Genomic DNA, 22750 nt, shown 5'->3' on the forward strand with positions numbered 1-22750 from the left:
AAAAGCTGTTAATCTTTAACATATGTGAAATTTAAAGTGGAGTAATGTACAGCTCATGTAAAAGAAGCATCCGTCAGAACACAACTTGGTCAGCGATATATATCTAAGCTTAAAGCGGAACATACCTAAATTCGACACTGTCTTACTTCACTCAAACTGAAGCAGCTTACGACGAAAATACTTAAGCAAAATTCCAACAGACGTAAACGCGTTGAGTTGTGGGCCAAAAACATAAAAAATATCGGGAATTTCGGACGCCATTTCCCCCGCGCGACATCCGCAAAAATCCTCACAGCATGTTCGCGCGTGTGCCGCAGGCGATGGCGCAATTTGTTCTAAAAATAGAATTATTGTCCCATATCATGGGGACAACCCCAATACTAGAAATGGCGCGCGCTTACGGTCTCCGTCCCCGATTATGGCTCCTGCCATCGGCTAATCTTTTTCTCAGTAGCCTGACGCGCCACAAAGGTTCTGTTTCAGCGTTGAATAAAGCGCCGTTTATTTCTTCGTCGAAGCCCTCCATTTATCAGCTGTTATCCCGCCTAATACTTCAAAGTCAACTGTGTCAGGGCTGTCCATTTCTTTAAAAAACGCTTCACTGCCTTTCTCGTTGATTTTCAACCGTAATAAAGGAAACCGCTTGGGAGGAAGACTGAGCGCTTTTCTGAGGTGATCTTGACTCAGTTCTTCCTTTGGAAATTGTTAAATTTTATTTGTCAATTTTATTCCAATGTTAGTATTTATATTTGAACTCTAATAACTCTTCCACTACTTTTCCAGTTTGCAAAAAGGAATGAAAAAGTAATGCCCCCCCCCCCCCCCCCCGCCCCTGTATGTATTAAATTTTAACTCTACAACAAGACAGAATCATAAATGACAAAAAATTACTGATCTGGTAAATTAAAAGCCTTACAAAAACTTGGCTAGCTACTTTATAAAAGATCCCCATCTTGATTTAATATTATTTGTTTGCATTTATTTTATTATGATGTTCTTTGAAGTGATCAGTAATTCCTAAGGACTGAGCAAGGCTTTACACTTTGATGAAAAATTAATCATCAACTTTAATGAAGTTGGTGTTCTACCCTCTGCAGAGAAAATGCCATACATTTTTAAACAAGCGGAGTTTAAACTAGAATTGTGTTGGAAATTCTGTTTACATTTTGTAGCGTTTAATTCTTGATGAAGTGTATTATTCTATAAAAACCTCCAAACACCACATGCGATCGAATATTATTCATTTAATTACTTGGGGTAAATAATAGCTCAAAATTCTACTATGTTTGTACTCACAATGTAAGCTTACTTAAAGTAAAATAATACTTCTGGTAACATTTGCAAGAATCATCTGCAAATAAGTTTAATATTTAGTGCTGTTTGATAATTCGTGGAAAATAATCTGCTTCAATAATCCTTAACGCGTAATGCGTAGAGAAAATCTGCGCTTAAAACGCAAAAACGCCAAAATGGAAACGCGATGCAAACCTGTTATAATTCTTTGTTTATAGATTAACCGTTGCCAGGCTTTTAAAAACTGAAGAGGAAAAAATACCGCTCCAAAACAACTCACTCTGTTCACTTTCGCGCTTCGCGATTATCGTCCGCCATTTTGAATTTTAAGTACCCTATTGTTTCCGATTGTTTGATCGAGCCAATCAGGAGAGACCTTGTAAGAGCTGCGTACTGTCTGCCAAGATGAAGATTGCCGAATCGAGCAAAAAGGCAACTGATCGTCACACTCAAACCACGTAATGATACAAATTACTGATTTCTCTCGGTTGCTCTACTTTGACACAACGAAAAACTGAATTGATTTGTCCTTCAAAAAACATGAAAAAAGTCCACCCCCATCGAATCCATCAGCAGCGAAATCGAATGAAATGAAACTTGTCGTGCCAAGTCGTACTCCTTCTCCTGTGAACGAGCGCGAGACACACGCAAGAGACTGGTAAAGGCCCGTCATTTTACCGGGCCCGGTAATTACCGGGAGAGTTTACGGGTGCTTCGAGAAACGCTACTTCGGGCCCGATAAAGTTTCCCGATAACGGACCCGATAAGCTATCGGGCCCGATAATTTACCGGGTCTTTCGAGAAACAGGCCCCTGGTCTGGTTACCGAGAACTCGCCTCTCTCTTATTTCCTTGATTTCTCTCGGTTACCGGGATCTCGGTTTCTACAACCGAGAGAAAAATTTTCCCAGCACGGGTAACCGGGACGAAACTTTTTTGGCAAAATAGCTTCGCTTTCGCAACGAAGCGACAAGGGTAGGTGAAGTAAAACTCCCTAGCGGCCAAAAAGGCATAATTCTTGCCTGGTATGTATTTCCACTTCAGAAGTATGCGAATTGGGTTTATTTGTGAAGTTAAAAGAGTTACCAAAGCTGCGATAGTAACGAACGATACAGATTTTCTCTGTTCTTTTTTTGTTAAAATGGAGAAAATCAGGAAAGGAAGTGATCTATGAAAAGAAAAGAGAAGGTCACCAGTGGCGGATCCAGACCTTGAGCTAAGGGAGAGGGGGGGGAGTGTTTTTGCTTACCCTGCCGGCTTTTCTTCCTTCTGCGATTTTGTTTACCCAAAATAAGGGAGGGAGGCCGCTTCCCCCCCCCCCCCCGCCCTCAGATCCGCCACTGATCACCAACCATGTTACCACTTAGGTGGAAAACTGCAGGTGAACTAAACGCAACCGGTGCAAAGCCCTACTTGTTTCTTTTTCATCCTTAGTGCGCGCTCGACGTTGCGACCCGAATTACGAACGCAACAAAATTGTTGCTCTGTAGTACTTTCCATTGAATTGCATTCGTTGACAAAAAAAAGCTTACTTGTTTCGTTTTTGACAGAGACGTTTCGGGAAAAACCCCGTCATCAGTCGTTGAAGGGGTTTTTCCCGAAACCATTTAGTCAAAAACGAAACATAAGCACTTTTTGTAAACTTCGTCAACGAATACATAATGCGACGATTTTGTTATTAAAAACATACCAATGGTGGTTTCCATGTTACCATTTACCATGTATTTTAAAGGTCTTTATGAACGTGTTTGCTTTCCTGTATATGTAGCCGAATTCTAAGAAAATAAATGAAGAAATATTATTTCCTTCTTTCTCAGAAAAATGCTGACCTCAGCATTTTTGTTCAAGATTCAAGGCTAATTTTATGCCATTCTTCATCTTGCCAGTCTCGCCACGAGGTAAAAGTTTCTTTGCGTAACTACAAAATGTAGACAGCATCCAATCACGCGACGAGGCTGCTAAATTTTGGACCAATCACTCGGTCTTTTAATATTAATTTCCGAATTTTCTTACGGCAGTTTAAGTACTTTCACTTTCAACTTCACGCCAACAGTTTCTACAGTTCATTGTCGCTTTGAGCATGGAGGGAGAAATTGCGGCCTCCGGGGAGAGCCACTCTTCCACAATTGGCGGCTTCGACTTTATCTTTGAAGATGAATTATTGCAAGAACAAAAATGCCCCATCTGTCTGCTCGCCATGCGGAATCCTGTACAGACAATATGTGGTCATCGCTTTTGTGAAAGTTGCTTGTTGAAGTCATTCAGGTGTGCATTTGGGATTGTCACGCGTCTTGAATACTGAGAACATAATTGAAATAAACGCATGAGTTCCACTTCCTTAAGCATGCATCTACACTAAATCGGTAGACTAATTAACGTATCTGAATTTGCCTCTAGTGATCACATTGAACCACAGTGTCCACATGATCGGCAGCCTATTCCTGAAGGAGGGGTAAGTTAACCATCAGTTGTCAAAGCTATGCCAAACAGAATTATATAAGGTTACATGTAATCAGAAGACAAGTATTTTTTGCCACTTCTAAGTTTAAGGCAATTTGGCTTGAATCTCGCTCAGTCATTGTTAAGGCACTCATTGTTACAGCTTGACTTGAGGGAGGGAAACCACACACTTGTCTCTTCACAAAGAGTTTCATTCGCTATACAGATGCAATATCCACATGTAGTAGCAAAAAAAAACGCCTATCCTCTCATTACTCCCAACTTATATATATATTAGGGTTTGTTAAAAGGTAATGAACTAATGGTTTCAATCAATATTCGCTTGCTGTTGTAGTGAGAGAATTATTGCTAATTATTAGTTATTATTGCTATAATTATTATAGTTTGAATGCGAAGACAGTTCTGTGATAAATTTACATGCAACCCAAACATGCACGTTTCACCAAAAATCAGGCATTTATGGGTTTTCTTTGAAGCTTAGAACATGCCTGGAACACCAAAAATATACAAACACAAACACAATGTATATATTGAAATAACAAACATAAATAAAATAACATAAAAAAGCGAAAAGAGAACTTTCAAAAATATTGTACATAATTATGCTGAAATTAAGCATGGTAAAATTATTTAGAATTTTGCAGCATCTGTCATAGACCACTTACAAATTGCTTCAATCTGAAGATTTCTTTCAATAATTTAGACTTTCAAAGAATTCTGCTAGTGGCCCAATATAATTTAATAAAATTGATCAGAATTACTGAGTTGAAGAATTACACAAGAACATTTACCAATTTCATGTTTACCCCTGGCCTGATGCCAGATCCCTTCTTGAGCTCGAAATGCAAATCACAACTCAGGATTAAATTTTAAAAATAAAGTTACATAACGTTTACACCAATATTACTTAAGTCACTACAATTGGCTCTTAAACTGTTCATTTCTCAGACAAAACTTAAGATTTTGTTTAGACTTTGAGTATGGGAAAATAGACACACGTCTATATTAAGCATGTAAGCATTACAGCACAATAACTGAAATACATGAAATATAACTGAAAATATACATTGTGGAGGTGCAGTGGCCTCATGGTTAGTGCACTGGTCTCCCAATCGAGCGGTCTGGGTTCAAGCCCTGGCTGGCGACATAATGTGATGTGTTCATGGATAACACACTTTACTCTCACAGTACCTGAATAAATGAGTACTGGCGAATTTTATGCTGGGGGTAACCCTGTTTTGCACTAGCACCCAATCCAGGGGGGAGTAGAAATACACCTAGTTGCTTCATGCTACAGAAACTTGGATAAGCTCCCGCCTGATGCGCCACTTGGCTCGTATGCAGACATTACATGTAGCTACCTGAAAATATGGATACATGTAAGTATGACTGCACATTGTCAGCTGTATTAGTAGCAAAGCTTTGGAGTAGGCGAGTGCTTATATACTGTATGAATAGAGCTAAAAAAGGATTGATTAACCACATAATTATAACTGTATAAGAACTAATTTGGCAGATGAAAGTATAAACAAAATAAGTTAAATAATTATAGAAAAAATATGCAATGTACAATAAATTGTAAGCAATAAATACACCATAAAAATTCATATGCCTCACAAACAATCAATCAATCAATCAATCAATCAAACTTTATTTAAATGTATGTGCAGCCCTCTTAAAAACAGCTAAATATAGAGCAAATTAAAAACCTAGTTAAGAGGCAAAAACTATATAATTAAGATAACATTGCGTTTCAAAATTGTAAATTGTTACTTTGGCTTGGCCAGGGTGCAAAGAAAATCAATCTTTGATAAATATGGCCACATGTATAAATAAATAATGATGTAATAGTGCAAATTCGTTCTCACTTGCACCCCCTCACCCCTCACTAGCATAAATAATAAATGCACTCATTTCATCTCTTACAGTACCTCTGTAATTTGAATTTCCCCAAAATATGTTCCCCAAAACCTTAACTACCCAGGCATCAGCTTAAAGCAAAGAATATAATTTATCCACCAAGTCCAGCTGCAAAATCCAGTAACCTCAGGCTATGGGACACAATTATTAATTTACTAATTTAGCAAAACACATTTATAAATAAATTTAATAAACATTCAAAATACCAATGGGAGTGAGCTTTTTTGCTGACATGGTAGACATATACTAGTTTATAACTCTTTTTCATGTTGACAGTAGATCTTTCTGGCACTAGAACACTGTAATCAAGAACATTTCAGCCTTCATACTAACTAATTTAAGATAAGTGCACATGTAATCATACACTGTAGATCTGCAAACAGTTATTGGCAAAATCAGCAGAGGCAAAAAGACAATATAATGTTTGGATGACCCAATATTCTAGGCTCCCAATAGTTGAAATGACGCCTGCAGTCTAACTGTCAATTTCAGGTAATTTTCTGTAGTGACACTTGACAATGAACATGCCTGTCACTGATGACAAGCAGGGAAATCCTTGATAACTCAAATTTTGTTGATTAGATTGAATAAAATTGTCATCATGCAGTTTTGCAGCTGCACTCATGCAGTTTTGGATGCCACTGCTGTGGCTCTGACTTGCTCTCTCTCATTTATACTCAATAAAGGTTGGGTGATACTGCAATGCTCTGTATCTTAAGTTTGCAACATGCATGTCAAAGATATATATTACTAGATGCATCATTATGAGTTGATTTTCTTTGCTGACCAATCAAGCATGAAACAAATTCTTGTTGTTTCTTATGGTCAAGATGAATCATTTTCTAAATTGTGAACAATCTGCTGATGATGCAAATGCTGAACATTGCAGGTTACAGCTTGATGAAGTTACGGAGTAATATACATTACAAGCATTCAAGCATAATGAAATTTATGGAATTATGTGAACCCTGGTTGTTGGTATATAGAACTACACAAATAACCATAACTGTCAAGAACTATAACCAGAACCCTTTATCAGCCTCCTTTAGACTTAGCAAAATTATGCTTTGTAGGGATTTTAATTGCATTGTGCATTCCAGACAATCAATCCATTTTTGTTACAAAGAATGCAAAAAATCAGTCATCTGATTGTTACTGGAAATAAACATTACAAATTAAAAGTTCCTTCATTCAGTTGTATTTTAGAAGCTGTACTAGTAGTAATAATTTTTGATGATTACCTTCAAATCCCCTTTCAGAATGTGAACTATGCAATGCAATTTAAGGGTTTCAGAACATTCAGCTTTTTCATTAATCAGCAGAGATAAGCAACAATAATCTGCACCAAAGGACTTTCAACATTATACGCAAAAGTTTGTCGGTAGGAAACAAGCCACAGCTTAATTATCACACAATAAATTTGAGCTAAGCAGCAACTTATCAACCATTCATAGCTGTGTTTACATGCACTGAAAGACTGCTGTGTAAAATTTGTCCAGAACTACATGTACAGCCTGGGAGGTGTGGTGGCCTCATGGTTAGTACTGCTCTCGTCTCTGGATTGAGCTGTCCGGGTTCAAGGCCCAGCCGGGGACATTGTCATGTTCTTGGGCAAGACACTTAGCTCTCACAGTGCCTCTCTTCACCCAGGTGTATAAATGGGTACCTGCAAATTTAATGCTGGGGGTTAAACCCTATGAAATGATGGACTAGCATCCCATCCAGGGGAGAGTAGAAATACTCCTAGTTGCTTCATGCTAGGGAAACCAGGATAAGCTCTGGCCTGATAGGCCACTTGGCCCTATGCAGACTTTTTTTTCATGTACAACCTAATTGTTTTGTAATTTTTATTGCTTTCCGTGTACAATTTCCTTTTAAAAAGATTTAGGAAATCAGGATTCTGCTGTAGAAGAACAAATATAATTATTTATATAGTCATTTCATCCTTAAAAACAGATCTAGCATCACAGGTAATTAATTAATATGAAGATAAGATGAATTATATTAAAGACCATACAACACCTTTAATTTATAGACACGCATGTATCATCACAAAGATCACTGCTACCACCTTATCATTTGCGATGTGCGGGAACAGTGACTTCAAATATTGTGTCACAATATGCAAATTATGTACATTGATTTGCTAAAGTGAACTGAGTGCTAACTATTGGAATTTTTTTGAGATATTTTGAAGGTTCTCTCTGCAGTCATAATAAGGTGGCTTCTTACTTGCTAATTTCCTTATAAAATGTTTGTGGTGACCTAGCTTGTCATTGCCAAAGTGGCAAGAAAGCAGTTCAGATTCAGGACTGTGGATATAGCCATTTTTGTACATGTAATGTTGAATCATCTTTGTGCTAAACAATAGTATAACTTATACTATTTCAGTGGCAGATCCAGACCTTGAGCTAAGGGAGGGTGAAGGGGGGGGGGGGGGGGGGGTTGTTTTTCTTGCCCTGCCAGCTTTTCTTCCTTCTGTGATTTCCTTTTTTACCCAAAATAAGAGGGCGGGGAGGCCTCCGGGCCCCTTCCCCTAGATCTGCCACTGTATTTACAGAAATTTGTTTTATTTTAGCCCAATGGATTTGTGAATGATGCTAATTGATTTTCCCTAAGAAAAGCACTTTCTAATATTGTAATTACCTGAGTTGGTAAAAGGGAAATGCTCTGACTGTACTTACTAAGAGAACATCTGCCTGTTGCTAAATTTCTGTGTAAACCTTAATTTTTCTTAGCCTTAACTTGGAAACAGTAAATGGTGTGATATTTGACTGATAGTTTGGTAGCTAGCTTCCACAATGTAACATGAGAAAGACTATAGTCGTGAGTCACTACAGGGGCTCTGTTTTGTAGACTGAAGTTGTTAGTTTAGATTGTATTAAACAGCTGAAATTAAAGTGTCTGAATCTGTGGGGTTCCATATCTCAAAAGTCTGCCAACGGCACATTAACCTCTTGGCTACCAAAATTTATATAGACTGTGCATATTTATGAACACAGTTTATGACTCTCAATACTTGAAGTTAAACAGGATCCATGACACATACCACCTAATGATTTTCAAAAACTTTTGAATATTTTGAAAGCTTCCTGATGAATGGCATCATCAATTAAAAGCTAAATATTAATGAGGTCATTTGACAGGAAGTTTCAAAATATTCAAAGACTTAGGAGAATTGTTGGGTCATTTTTGGGAGTGTTAATTGCAGGTAGAGTTGGGAAGCCTTTGGCTATATTCAATATTTGTGAGCAGTCCATCAGTGTGCTCTCAGTTACCAGGGGCACTGTAGCTTTAATTCATTTTTGGGAACTCAAGGGTAGGCACTTTTTGGAGAGGGGGCACTTATTAGAGACCAGGCACTAACCTGTGTACATACGCCTTGCCCCCTCCCCTCAAAAAAATTGGGGATAGCGGGTTCACTAACGGTCCTCTGCAACTCTGGGTGGTTTTCTTGGAATGTTTGGAAAGTACTCTGATTGATTGTTATACTAATCTGCATTAAGTAAGACATTTCTCATCTTTTGATTGGTTACATCATTTTCTCCAAATACCGGTACTGCATGGGTACCAGAAACCAGGCATTTTTGATGCCCCTCAAAGGTACACACCACGAGAAATTTGTGCCAAGCTACAGAAAGTCTAACACAAATGTAAGAATTGCGTTAGCAACTACAGGTGTACAGTAAAATTAAATACCAACAATTGATGAGACTCACATAGAGGCTCAAAACCATGGTCTTGCCTGAACAATACCAAACAATGGCAATTATACAACATGCAAAACAGTCAACAGACTTGTCTGCAAGCAGCTACATTTGATTCACACGTGCAAGAGCAAACAAAGGAGATATAAACCTAAACATCAAGCTCGAGAGACAAAAGCTCAATCAAACTGATGCAAGAAACATAACAGGCCTGGCAACACAATAATGAATATACTGTAGAATGCAAGTACATGTAAGCAACAAGTTCATGGAATATTTCAAACTTTGTCTTTCCAGAGCCAATAGTTTGAGAGCTTAAAACATATCTTGCAAAGCACATGGCAAATTACAGAGGTGTCAAACTCTGCAAAGTGACATGCAGATAACAGCGGCAACCATCCTGAGCTGACCTCTAAAAGAATTTACTATAGCACAGTCAAATGGCTATACTCTACTTAAAATTCCTTCTATTATAACACAACATAAAGTTTAGTGTCCTTCAGAAACACATGCAAAGCAAAGAAAGGTTGAGAGACTGAAAATCAAAAGAGAATTAACGGCAAATGCACAAATGTCATGAACTGTAGGAGTCATTTAGGCCCGTCTACACCATTTATGCAAAATAATTCAGGAACATGAGTATAGGTTACAAGTAGAATTCTACTACTACTCAATATCATGCTCAGATAAGAATGCAAACTTCACTACGCATCTGTCTAATCAGTCTATTCTGCACCATTTCCTTCAATTTACCTTCTCTATGGGGATGCTTATTGGAAGGAGGTGTTCTTTGGAATGGGGGTGCTTATTAAAATTATGGCACTCAATGGGGAGTGCTAATTAGAAAAGTGGGTTAGGACACAATTCTGAAAACTGGCTATGCTCCATCTCAAAATAGATAATCAATTTGATTACCTTTTATTGTTTTGTTTTGTTTTTTTTGGAATAATTCTTATTTAACTACTGTAATATTCTTTAAGGTACAAGTATTTGTATATTTCTGGTGGTCAGGGAGTGTACTGAGTAAGTTCTGGGTTTAAAGACACCCAAGATTCTGAGCACATTTCCTGTATAAGAGGCTGTCTCAGTAAGGTTAAGCATTAGCCCTAAAACGGGCCAAATATCAATAATAAATTATTAATATTTTCTGGGATTTCTCTTAACCATAAGAAAAATAATTTACCAGTAACTGTTAACCATAAAAAAAAAATATTTCCTTTGCCTTTCAATAACATGAAGACTCTAACATTCAAAGCTCAACCGACAAATGCATTTTTCACTACCATCATTCAAATGTTTGGCGGCTCCTCCCAGCTTCCGACTACTGCCCAGCACTGTTTCGTTGTCTGAACTGTGCTCAACGATTTGATTACTGCACACTCAGCAGAAGTTGGAAGCTGGGAGGAGGTGCCAAACATTTGACGTTGTGAAAAATGCATTTGTTAGTTGAGCTTTGAATTTTAGAGTTTGCATGTTATTGAAAGGTGCAGTGACAATTATTCCTCGAGCACACATTGGATATGAGATGATAGATGACCAATGAGGCGCATATGCAACAAGTGCAACAAGTGCGAGTGGAATAATTGTTTTATTTAAAACACCCCCAAAATATAGAAAACTAAACTAAAATTAAAATTAAAACGCCCCCAAAAAATCATGTGTATGCTTACCATATTTGTAGAGCATCGATATATAAACAATAGCCTCAATTTGGCGTGAAAATATACTTGGATATTTGTCTCTGGATATTATCTGTTCCGAGAAGCGAACAGTTTCCCGAGAGCATAGCTCGGGGAAAACTGTGAGCTTTGAGGAACAGATAATGTCCAAGGACAAATATCCGAGCACTGGAGGCTATTGTGTTTATTATCCTTCAAATATTTATTGCAACACACCAAGTTTTGAAAACTGGGGAATATTCAGCTGGGGAATATTTGGTCACATGATGCGTTTAGACCAATTGCTAGACTACGAGTAGTCCCTCTTTCGCTTAGTCCGTTGTGCGTGACGCAAAAGAAAACCGGGAGAAAAAAATGACCGCGTGAAATCCTGGAGGCGAGGAGCGTGCGAAAGGAGGGACTACCGTCTAAGCCCAAGAGTTTGAATTATGCGTTGGTCTCACAACGCAAAAATATGATTGGCTTATGTTAGGAGCGTTGACAATGTGTTGTCAACATTTGAGATACCTGTGACGTCTTGCAGGAATGTTTTGGAACCGGAGCAAATCGAAGCGGTACCAGAGCAAATCAAAGCGTTGGATTCGAGCTTCGCAAGCCGTGATGTTCTTGCGAATCTGCCAACAGGCTTTGGAAAGATTTAAATTTATCCAGTGTTTTGTTTGGCAAAGCTTTCTGCAACCAACTCGACTGTGAGCGTGTTAGTGATTTCGCCGCTCAACAGCATCGTCTAAGTCAGCGACTATAAATTCACTGAGCTTGGCCTTTTTCTGCCGTCCATTTGAAAGATTGAACCGGGCTGTTACTTGAAACCGAACATTCATCTGAAATTTTGCACTGCTATCGGCAAACATTTCACCGCAGTTGGATGATCTCCTATGTATAATGTATAATGTATAATGTATAATGTAAATAAATTCTTGGTTGAAACTCTGTTGAAATTTTCGCAATAACTTTAGACGCAGCGAAAATCATTACAAGAGGCCTCTTTCGCCGTCTTCTCTATAAAACTTCTTTGACAGTTTCGCTGAATGAACACTGAACGAAGATATACTTCTCACGGCATATGTTTTTGCCTGGCTACTTGAAGAGTAGAGTAGAGCAATTTTATTCAGATCTCCTGGGACTATTGATAGCAGGCGATAATAAGAGGACGTCAAGATGAGAAATTCTACACCGAAAAATCACGCGGCCGTGAAAGGGCAAACTCTTGGGCTTAGGAGGTAGTCCCTCCTTTCGCACGCTCCTAGCCCCCAGGATTTCGCGCGGCCATTTTTTTCTCGCGAATTTCTTTTGCATCACGCACGACGGACTAAGCGAAAGAGGGACTACTCGTAGTCTAACCAATTGCTTACGAGCGAAACTGTTTGATGGATTATAATGGCATATACCCATGATGGCCATGCCAATAAAAACTCTTGAATTGCATTATCCAATGATCCAGGTTTTAATAAATTATAGCCATTAACCACCCCAAAAGCCACCACCCCATTGAGACCCTCCTAAAATGTTCTTATTTAAGAAACCATAAGTTATCAGAATGATACTTGCTTTTACATAAGTTAGGAAGCTTAATTGGTTGTGCAGGCTGACTGTCGATGTATAGGTTTTATGCATTATTTTATAGCCAAAGATAACTCTCATACACAGATAAAAACATGCCAAGTACTTTATATACCATTAGTTTTCTGTATCAGCAATACCAGCATAAGCAATTAGACTTAAAGAGAATTATGTTTTCAGTTGCATTTTATGGCTTACCCTCGGCTGATTGCACAGAACAGATATGTTTGACATTTAAATGATATACCGTGATGTTATTGTTGTTGTGAAAAAGAAGTTTTCTCCTCTGTGTTTCCAAGAACAGTGTCAAGTGTCAAGTGTGCATGTTTAAAGCATAGTTAGTAAACGAAATCCCAACTTACCGTTTGATTTGCCCGACATCGCTGTGCATGCCCTCACATTTTCCACTAACCTCGACCTTCTCAGGACGAGGCTAGCTCCCAGGCTCCTTGACCTCAACAACTGTTAAGTTCACGATGTAGGCTCGATTTCCGCCGCTTTCTCGAGTCCGGTCTACGTTCCTCCCCGAGAAGTGAGTTCGGGGGAGGAGCGCGGGCTCTTTTCCCGAACAGCGGCTGGTAATCTAGCCTGCAGTGCAGGCGTCTTATTGGGGCGAGTTAGCGTTACAACCTTGCGACCGCCTTTTTAGACCGCCATGTTAGACCGTCATGTTAGACGGTGGGGGATGGGGGAGGGGGAAAATGAGAAGAGATTTTCTTCGCTCCACCCCCTCCCCCATCCTTCCTCTCACCTATCATTCACCCCCTTGGTAAAACTTTCTTTCTCTTCCCAGTCTTCCACTGCATGAAAAATTCAAGATGGCGGTGTCACAGTGATTTGGGTATCCCTGAGTTTTGGGTACCCCCGTACCCAAATCCCTAGTGTTTTGGGTATCCCCAATGGGGATACCCAAAACACTGAAAGCTTAAAACTGGGGCAAGTGAAATCATCCACAAGTCTGCTCAAAACCCAATTATTTTGTTACTAAGCTTTCGTCTCAATAAATGAAAGCGTTATTTTACTTGATATAAAGACAATACGTCGCTGAAAATAGTCGCAATTTAGAACAGACTGTCTGATCCGAGTCCGCAGTATAATGACATACAGAACCGAATTCACGCGCCAAAGTTCCTTGTATGAACATGCGCTTGGTGCCTATCGATAACCCTTGAAATGCCGTTATTTTAAACAAGAAAGGCACATTCTAAACCTGGTATAGTTCGGCAATTAAATTTAATCAATATGCGAACGAACACACTGAGATACGGCCGTCACGCAATATGCACACTGGTCTCAAGCTGTGACTGACCTCTGTGTATGTTGCCCGTCTGAAATAAATTTGGTCTTAGACTTGTTTATTTATCGCTCTTTCCTTGACCATCCCTGCTATTAGATTTTGCCGGCGAACATTTCTCTATGCCATTTAACGAGGGTTTCTTTGTTGTTTTGGGAAGAAATCCAAAATAAATATAAATAAAGTAGACAAGGCTTTACTCTTTGGACATGGGGAAACAAGTAAAAGTAGGATACCCAAATCCCTAGTGATTTGGGTATCCCCTTCTGAAGTGTTGGTTTGCGAAGATATAAAGGCAAAGCAAACTTGCAAAGTCGAAAGTCAATCAAGAGAGAAACGGACTAGAAATGCTAAATTGTAAGGGATACCCAAATCCCCAGTAATATGGGTATCCCCTTCTGGAGTGTTTGTTTGTCCTCGTTTCTTTAATTCAGGGTAACCAAATGAACCGAAGATTAAAAGGAAAAGAAAACTTACAAAGACGAAATTCATTCAAGGGAGAAAAAGACTAGAAATGGTAAATTGTAAGGGGTACCCAAATCCCTAGTGATATGGTTATCCCTTCCTAGAGTGCTTGTTTGTTACCGTTGCTTTAATTTAGGTAGCCAAATCCACCGAAGATTTAAAAGGTAAAGCAAACTTTCAGAGACAAAAGGCGTTGGAGGGAGGAAAAGAAAAAAAGAAATGCGAAAAATTAAGGGATACCCAAATCCCTAGTGATATGGGTATCCCCCTCTGGAGTGTTTCTTTGTCAATGTGTATTAAAATTCAGGGTAGCCAAATCGACCGAAGATAAAAAAGCAAAGCAACTTACAAAGACGAAAGCCATTCCAATGAGGAAAGGACTAGAAATGCTGAAATGTAAGGGATACCCAAATCCCTAGTGATATGGGTATCCCCTTCCAGAGTGTTTATTTGTTATTGTTTCTTTAATTCAGGGTAGCCAAATCGACCGAAGATAAAAAAACAAAACAAAACAAAACAAAACAAAAACAAAAACAAAACAAAACAAAACAAAAAAAACAAAGCAAACTTGCAAAGACGAAAGTCATTCCGATGAGGAAAGGACTAGAAATGCTGAAATGTAACTGGATACCCAAATCCCTAGTGATATGGGTATCCCCTCCCAGAGTGCTTATTTGTTATTGTTTCTTTAATTCAGGGTAGCCAAATGAACCGAAGACGAACACGAAAACAAAACTTACAAAGACGAAATCAGGGGGGGCTGGCAGCTACCTTTGATCTTGCCGCTTTTCCTGTTTCTATGATCGCCCCAGTAAAGAAATCTGTCAATCATTCGAAAACTAGAGTGAGCATGCGCAATAGGTAGCATCAAGTCTCGTGCTCGAATGGACGCTCGAATGCGTAGAGACCCGCGAACAGGTGTTTGTGTAAAATGAATTACCTGTTGGTTGTTTTCCTGCTTTTAGCATTTTTTTGCGGTAGTACGGAATTTAAACGTTCCATTCCTGTGGTTCGCCCTGATGAATTTGTAGGGAAGAACTTTACTGGTGTGAATCGAATATCGAATAGCGCTCCCGGTGTCAGCACCCACTTGACCTGGGAAATGAAATTCAATCAGACGTTTTATAAACCTGTGGTTTTAGTTTCCGAAACTATCAACTGGAATGCAGTCAAAGGTCAGTTCTGTATAAGGTTGGTAGAGTCAATATTGAAAATGCGGGTGAGAAGTGTCCGACTTCAGACTCGCAGTTTGTTGACAACCAAGATCATGTTTGGTAATTCCACGGACGATTGGACTTTTCGTCGTCTCAGGAAGAAATTATTCACTGGAAACTGTAGGGTTTATCACACGCCATGTTCACGTCAACAAAAGAGAAGGTTTCGATTGCGATTTCTAAAGTATAGAAGCGTCAAACATTTCTACGACTGCCACCGACAAGAGTCCGCGCTTACATGTAGGTTGGAACTTACATTAAATTATTTGTGTCAAGTCTTTTGTTTCGTTGCTCTTGAATGCGTAATTATGTGTGAAACACCACGTTTATTTTACGGAATTATCCCCCTGTTTGAATGCTTCATGGCAGCTGTTCTTCCAATTATGTTGGTCAGTTTTCTGAGTTTCTACAAATGCTTTACACTTCGGACACAAGGAAAAGAGCTTCAATCCTTGAGAACATTTTTAGTTGATAAAATTTTGCAACTGGAAACCCTAGCTTCTAAAGATAAACAAACAACTGAAGAATACTTAACCTTACAAATAGAGCTGCCAGGTTTGCATGTTTTCACGAAAGAACTGAAGGACTTGGCAAATTATCTACAACCAGGGTTTGGAAACCTCCTTTCCATACTTTACAGTTCCAAGTTAGTTTCAATAGAGACTGCAATGAACCATCACACTTCAGAGCTGTTCCCTGCATGTACATGCAACTGTTTAAATTCTAATTGCCGGACACATGAGGAGTATGAACGTTTGCTGGGGCTATCTAAAGAGATTGAGGGGTTTGAATATGATTTTTTGTCCCTTGCTTGTACAACATCGAGCTCACTTCAAGGCAAAGACATCCAGGCCCTTATTCATAAATGTGAAAAGTTTGTCGAGAGGTTAAGTTCAGTGACAGTCGGTGAACTGTGCAATCATGCAGTAAGGTCATTCCGAAAGTTCTTGCTCACACGGGCAGAAACTTTGGAATCTAAACTGTACATTCTGAAGGAAAACTCCACTTCCACCCACACACCTTTGGGTGAGGGGGATTGTACTACTGATCAGGAAACAGATTTTAACATCAAATTGCACCAGTATGGTGGAGGGAAACAGTGTTGTATTGCTGGGTGTCAAAATGGGGCTGGCATGCATTCAGTAACTAATTTACAAGGAAGGTATGAAGTTGACTCTGGATTGGCAAATGAACCATGGTTGCTCTATGTGTGTAATGATCACTTTGAAGTAGACAGGAAGAACCATGACTTAAGCACTGAAGAGTTTCCAAAAAGTCAAGTACATGCAACAAAACTGAGCACATCACTTTGCACTTTATGTCATCAGTCAAAGACACTATACAACCAACACCCTTGCCAAAAACATGTTATAAAAATCTTTGATAAAGAGTGCCAGATTCCATGTGACAGTGTATCTTCCTGGATATGTATATTTGACAATCAGTCATCCCCTTTGCAAACTCCACCATTGCTTGATTGCTTTGCCTGCAAAAACTGTTCCAGTTCAATTGTTCTATCAAGAACAATTCAAGCTCCTTCAGAATTCAAATGTCAGTTTTCTGCAAACCCGTTAATGAAGGAAATATACCAAGCCATGGCCACTAAGTTTTTATGTGAAATGACTGGTTGGAGTATTGCTGTTGAACAATCTACCTCTTTCAAGTTTCAGTTCTCACCCCAGAGGGGTAACAGACAAAATCTAAATGAAAGATTGCTGCACCTATTCCTTAAGGATAGTGAGCTTCATTACCAGGCATACATACTACATTCCAAAGTTAACATTTGGGGCTCGCTTGGCAAAGTACAAGAGCAAACTGTTGCAAACATATCTTCTCAACTTTACACTACTTTAAAGAGAATTGAACATGAAAAAATCTGTTGTGGAGTGTATGATTCCAACATCATAAAATGGGCAAAACAGAAAATTGGATCACCAGACCCACCACAGTTAATTGTTGACTCTGAATGGGTAGTTCCTATGAGGAAAGCTAACTCAACAGTCTATATAAATGAGACAGTAAGGAAGGCGAGAGTAAAGTGGGATGCAGGAAGTCTTAGTACTTGCCTTGAATGCCAATTCTTGGTGAAAGAGTGCAGTAGGTCTGGCCGCTGTGAAGTATGTCAGAAAATGCTTGAAAACTCTTTGAAGAAACATAAAGAATTAGTTCCAGGAACTGAAGAAAGGGCAACCAAATCAGATAGTAAAGTTAAACTCTCTACACTCTCCCCATCACAGCTACTTGATCGAGCACGTAATTTAAGCAATGAAGTCAGAAAACTGAGCTTTCAAAACAAACGTCTCAGGATGATGCTTAAGAAACAAAAACAGAAATTATGTGTTCCTAATTTCCACCCAACTTTTGATGAACTGTCCGAGATGATGAATTTTGCTGTTACAAACAAGCTGTTGAAAGAAGGGTCCATTCTGTATTCTTTTATGCTTGATGCCTTGTCTCAACTGAAACTAAACCAGACCTCTTACAGTGACGAGTCATCAAGTGAGGGGCACAAACCTCAATCAAAACCACAAAATATGCGATGGGACCCACTTACTATAAAACTTGCTGTAAGTCTCTCAGTCAAATGTAAACAAAAGGGTTATGAAGCTGTTAGAAAATGGCTACCTTTACCATCATGGCGTTTAGTACAGGAGTACAGGAATATGGATACTTCATCTGATCCTGTTGATCTTACTCAATTACAAAAATGCTGGAATGAAATTAAACAGCGTGGTATCTGCAACCTGTTTGGCTTGCATTGGGATGAAATTGACATACGCAGTGGAGTTAAGTTATGTAGGAGGACTGGACAACTAATTGGCTTTGAAGATTTTAATCTTCCATCTGAACTGGAGACTGATGATGAATTTGATGAAAGTAATTTGCCTCATGATTTAAATTTTCCAGAGGAAGAGGAAAATGAGGACACTAGTGAAGATGATTCTGAAAATACTTATGACTCTGACTCAGACTCAACTACAATTTCTAAACCTAAAGTTGCACGCCAAATTTGTCAGTTTTTCTTGACCAGTCTTCAGGGTGATTTTACCTGGCCAGTAGCCTCTTTCCCTGTTTACAGTGTCACAGCTGAAAAGTTGAAGAAGCACATGGTCTGGCCTCTCATTAAAGCACTAGATAAGGTTTCAGATGGTAAAATCAAGGTGGTATATGGGGTTTGTGATGGAGGTCCATGGAATTCAAAATTTTTTAAGAAGTCATCAAAAAAGGCTCCATGGGTTGGCCAAAATGAAGTAACAGGAGGTGACATCTATTGGATATCAGATTATCCACATATGATCAAAAAGCTGAGGAATTTTATGCACAATCCTAATTACAATTTAACACACAAGGGACGAAGCTTAAAATGGGATCATGTTGCTGCAGTTGCTAGGCAGGATGACAGTCCTCTTAAAAGCAAACATATTTTCATTGATTCAAAAAGTAAAATGAAAGTGAAGTTTGCACGAGAAGTACTTTCAGAATCAACTGCACAAGCTATGGAAGAACCTTGCTTCCCCTACAGTAAAGATGAAACTTCCTTTACATGCAAATACATAAGAATGTGCGACAAGCCGTTCAGAATCATGAACTCTGTTTCCCTTCAGTCAAATTACATGACAGAGCTTCTGTCTGTACTAGTTTTCTTCAAAGGATGGCATGATGAAATTGAAGAGAAGGTGAAATCATGCATCAGTAAGGAAGACAAGAAGGCTTTGAGGAAGCAGTTCATTCCACTGAAGACATATCATGACCTCCTTGTCTTGATTCGGGGTACAATTGGGTTAATTGGCTCGATAAAGATAAATTATCCCCATATCAACATTGTCCCAAAGAGTCTTTGTCAAGATGATGTGGAAAATTATTTTTCACTTGTAAGAGGTCGGGAAGTGTCACCAACTGTTCAGCGGTATATGGAAATTCGTTGAACACTTGACATTGACTTTAGTATTACTCAAGAGCTTGGTCTTCTAGAAGGTTCATCAAGTTCTTATGAAGGTCCTGCATTTTCTCCACAGCCCCTTAACCTATCAAAAAGTCAAAATAAAAGGGGTAAGACAGAAGAAAGAGTTAAGACAATACATATTATTCAACAAATGCTACAGCAAAATCAGATTAACTGTGAAGACATCTTAATGGGAGCAAAAGACTCAGCTTTGCCTGACTACAGTGAGGACCAATGGAAAAAACTAGAGTGTTAGTACCTGGAAATTGTTTCTATAATAGGGCAATCTTTACCAACAACTCTTATTAACTCGACTCATTTAGTACTGGACTCACTGTCAGATCCAGGGAATCGGCATTGTGTGATGAAATTTAACATACTTCTTGACCACAAACTGAAATCTGAATATTTCAACCCTCGCAGCTTTAATAAGGACTCCTACAATACTGCATGGACACAACTACTTCAAGACACAAATTTATTTTGTTGGTGGTCCAGTTTGTGTAACCTAATATGTGGAGGACATGATGGTAGTGAAGAAGCAATGGAAGTGTATTTAAGAAAGTTTGTTAAGGGGAGATGTGTATATCATTTGATGAAAGGTAATTTATCCCCATTATCTGGTCACACTGCTGCAATTAGAGTTAAACTGACACAGAAGTCAGCTAAGAGTGAGTCCATGAAAGAGCCAAGCCCTACAGATGTATGTAAGAGATGTAACATGTTAGGACACTGGGCCAAGAATTGCAAAAATGCACCTGAACCGGACTGGTTAGCAAAGCAAGTATGTTTCAAATGTGGACTAAAAGGCCATTTAGCAGCACAGTGTGTAAATAATATTAAGACCAGGTACAGTTATAATAAACGCAAGACCAAATGGCTTAATTTACCTGCAATGGTTGGATTACTTCAAAGTGAAGACCTTGAAAGCAATCCAAACTATAAGCCACTTAAGGATGATCCACCACCTGGGATTGCTGATGTACGGCCATACCTAAAACAGCGTTCAGAAGCCTGGAAAGAAGCAAGAAAGAACATCCTTAATGCAAGCAAGGCAGGAGTTATTACGGGACATTTTGGTCTTTCACAGGCTCAAAGTTATTGGCGAAGTGCTGTTCAAGGACAAATTGAAGGTAGCAATGACAGTACAAGTATTATTAATAAATTAGCAATGGAGTGGGGAACTGTTTGCGAGGACTGTGCTAGGGTTTCCTACCTTAAATTCTTGGCTGGCTCATGCTATGATTTTACCATTTTTGAAACTGGTTTATGGACAATCAACTACAAGGACACAGACATGTTTGGATGTTCCCCAGATGACATTGTTGTAATACATGGTACTGGATTACATGGTATCAGTGGCAGAGGTATTGTTGAGTATAAGTGTCCATTCAAAGGAGGTTATCCCTCACATTACAAGCAATTACCAGCATGCTATTATATGCAAATGCAGTTGAATATGAAAGCAACAAATGCAGACTGGTGCCATTTTGTCATGTGGACACCGCAGACAACAAGAGTGTATACTGTTATGAGAAATGATAGTTTTATTGGTGAACTACTGGATGCAGTGCATAAACATTTTTGGAACTTAACTGCACCACCAACATCTCTTCACCCAAAGCTGAAAGAAATTGAAAGAAAAGCCAAAGAAAATTCTGAGAAAATAAAAATGGTTGTTGAAGTACAGTCTTACAGTAGCTTATCATCCATCCCTCACCTTTCAACTTTCAGTCCTGAAAATATTGACATTCAGGTTACCAAAGAAAAGAGGCACAAATCACTGAAACCAGAAAAACAGAACAAGCGCATTCTGCATTGTTCCAAGTGCAGAAGGCCACTTGTTATTTGCAATCAAGACAAGTGCATCGACAAAAGGAATAGTGCATGTGCTAAAAAGTCCCTGTTTAAAGATGACACAAAAAACACACAGTTGATTGACCCTAAACAGCCTCAAGTTTCGTTATTGTTTAGTTCATACGTCAATGGGTCAAACACTGTTACAAACTCTTGTCATCAGGATGCCTTTTTGGTTGTCATGTCAGAAATTCTTAACAGAAATTCAGAGTTTATGAGAACCTTACCTACAAACCCACAGCAGACCAAAGCACTGCAAGCCTTGAAATCTGTATGGAAGTTCAATTGTGATGGCAAATACCATGACAGTAAGATGGCCTTATGGTTGTGGCTGCAGAATGAAACCTGTAATGGTCGCATCTATTATAGACTTGGAAATCAGTGTAGTTTGGAAGGAATCATTCATTCATTACATCATTATATGGGTCAAGAGGAACGGAAATTCTTTAGTTTTGTTACATTAGTTTCAAGAAAGTGTTCAAAGTTTAGTGACCACAGATTTACATTAAGGGAACAATGCAGTGGCACATTTAAAATAATAGTGGATGAGATAGATCCTGAAGACCGTACTGATCCATCAGATCAAATAAGTCCTGTTAGTCTGGTAAAATACTTCAAACGTCGTATCACACCTGGTGGATATTCATGTTTTTCTGGTATATGCAGCTATACATGTCAAGATAAAAATGAAGGTAAAGCCAGCATGGGTACATGTAAATGCAGTCAACCCGCTGTACGAACCACAACTGTTAAACAAGTACCAAACCTTATTATATTTGAAAGTTTTAAAGCAGATCCTTTGCCACTTAAATGGGATCCCCATGTCGACCAGGAGCTTGATGTGTTACAAGAGAAATACAAACTTACTGGTTTAATATACCATAGTCAAGCTAGGGCACACTACTGGTCCGAAGTTTATGTGGACAGCAGTAATGCATATTGTGTTAATCCTGGCTGGTATGCCCATGATGGGCTTGTTAATGGTGGAAAGTGTATCAAAACTGGAGACAAACCCAAGTCGGAATCTCATGGAAGGCATCTAAGTTTGGCTTTTTTTGAGAGACTTACCTCAATACATGTATGCCACAATACAGAACCACCAACATGTCAAACACCTGAAAAAACGTCAGCAAGAACATGGTCACAAACAGACTCATCCCCATCAGGAAACACCCCTTTAAGAAAGAAACGGCAATAGAGAATCTTACGTTTGTTGTGTTTCTGTATTTTCTACCGATATAAGTTCAAAAAAAAGTCAGTAGTAAAAGAGTCATGATTCAATGTCAGTTTATGTCTTCGCGCGTTATTACTAAATTGTAATTAAATAACGCCTTGCTCTGCACACAACCGAAAGAACGT

The 22750-nt window shown here is 38.9% G+C and overlaps 1 protein-coding gene across 1 annotated transcript in view; it reads left to right on the plus strand.

Annotated features, from left to right (window-relative positions):
- The first annotated feature begins 2857 nt into the window (after positions 1-2857).
- The window catches only part of LOC145464911 (uncharacterized), a 37267-nt gene continuing 17374 nt past the window's right edge, over positions 2858-22750 (plus strand). Inside the window, exons 1-3 of the mRNA XM_081448722.1 lie at positions 2858-3190; positions 3346-3557; positions 3690-3744. Of these exons, the coding sequence (XP_081304848.1) occupies positions 3080-3190; positions 3346-3557; positions 3690-3744 (378 nt within the window). The 5' untranslated portion in view covers positions 2858-3079. The remainder of the gene's footprint in view (positions 3191-3345; positions 3558-3689; positions 3745-22750) is intronic.

Source organism: Orbicella franksi, chromosome 13 (assembly GCF_964199315.1).
Source record: "Orbicella franksi chromosome 13, jaOrbFran1.1, whole genome shotgun sequence".
Taxonomy (NCBI): Eukaryota; Metazoa; Cnidaria; class Anthozoa; order Scleractinia; family Merulinidae; genus Orbicella; species Orbicella franksi.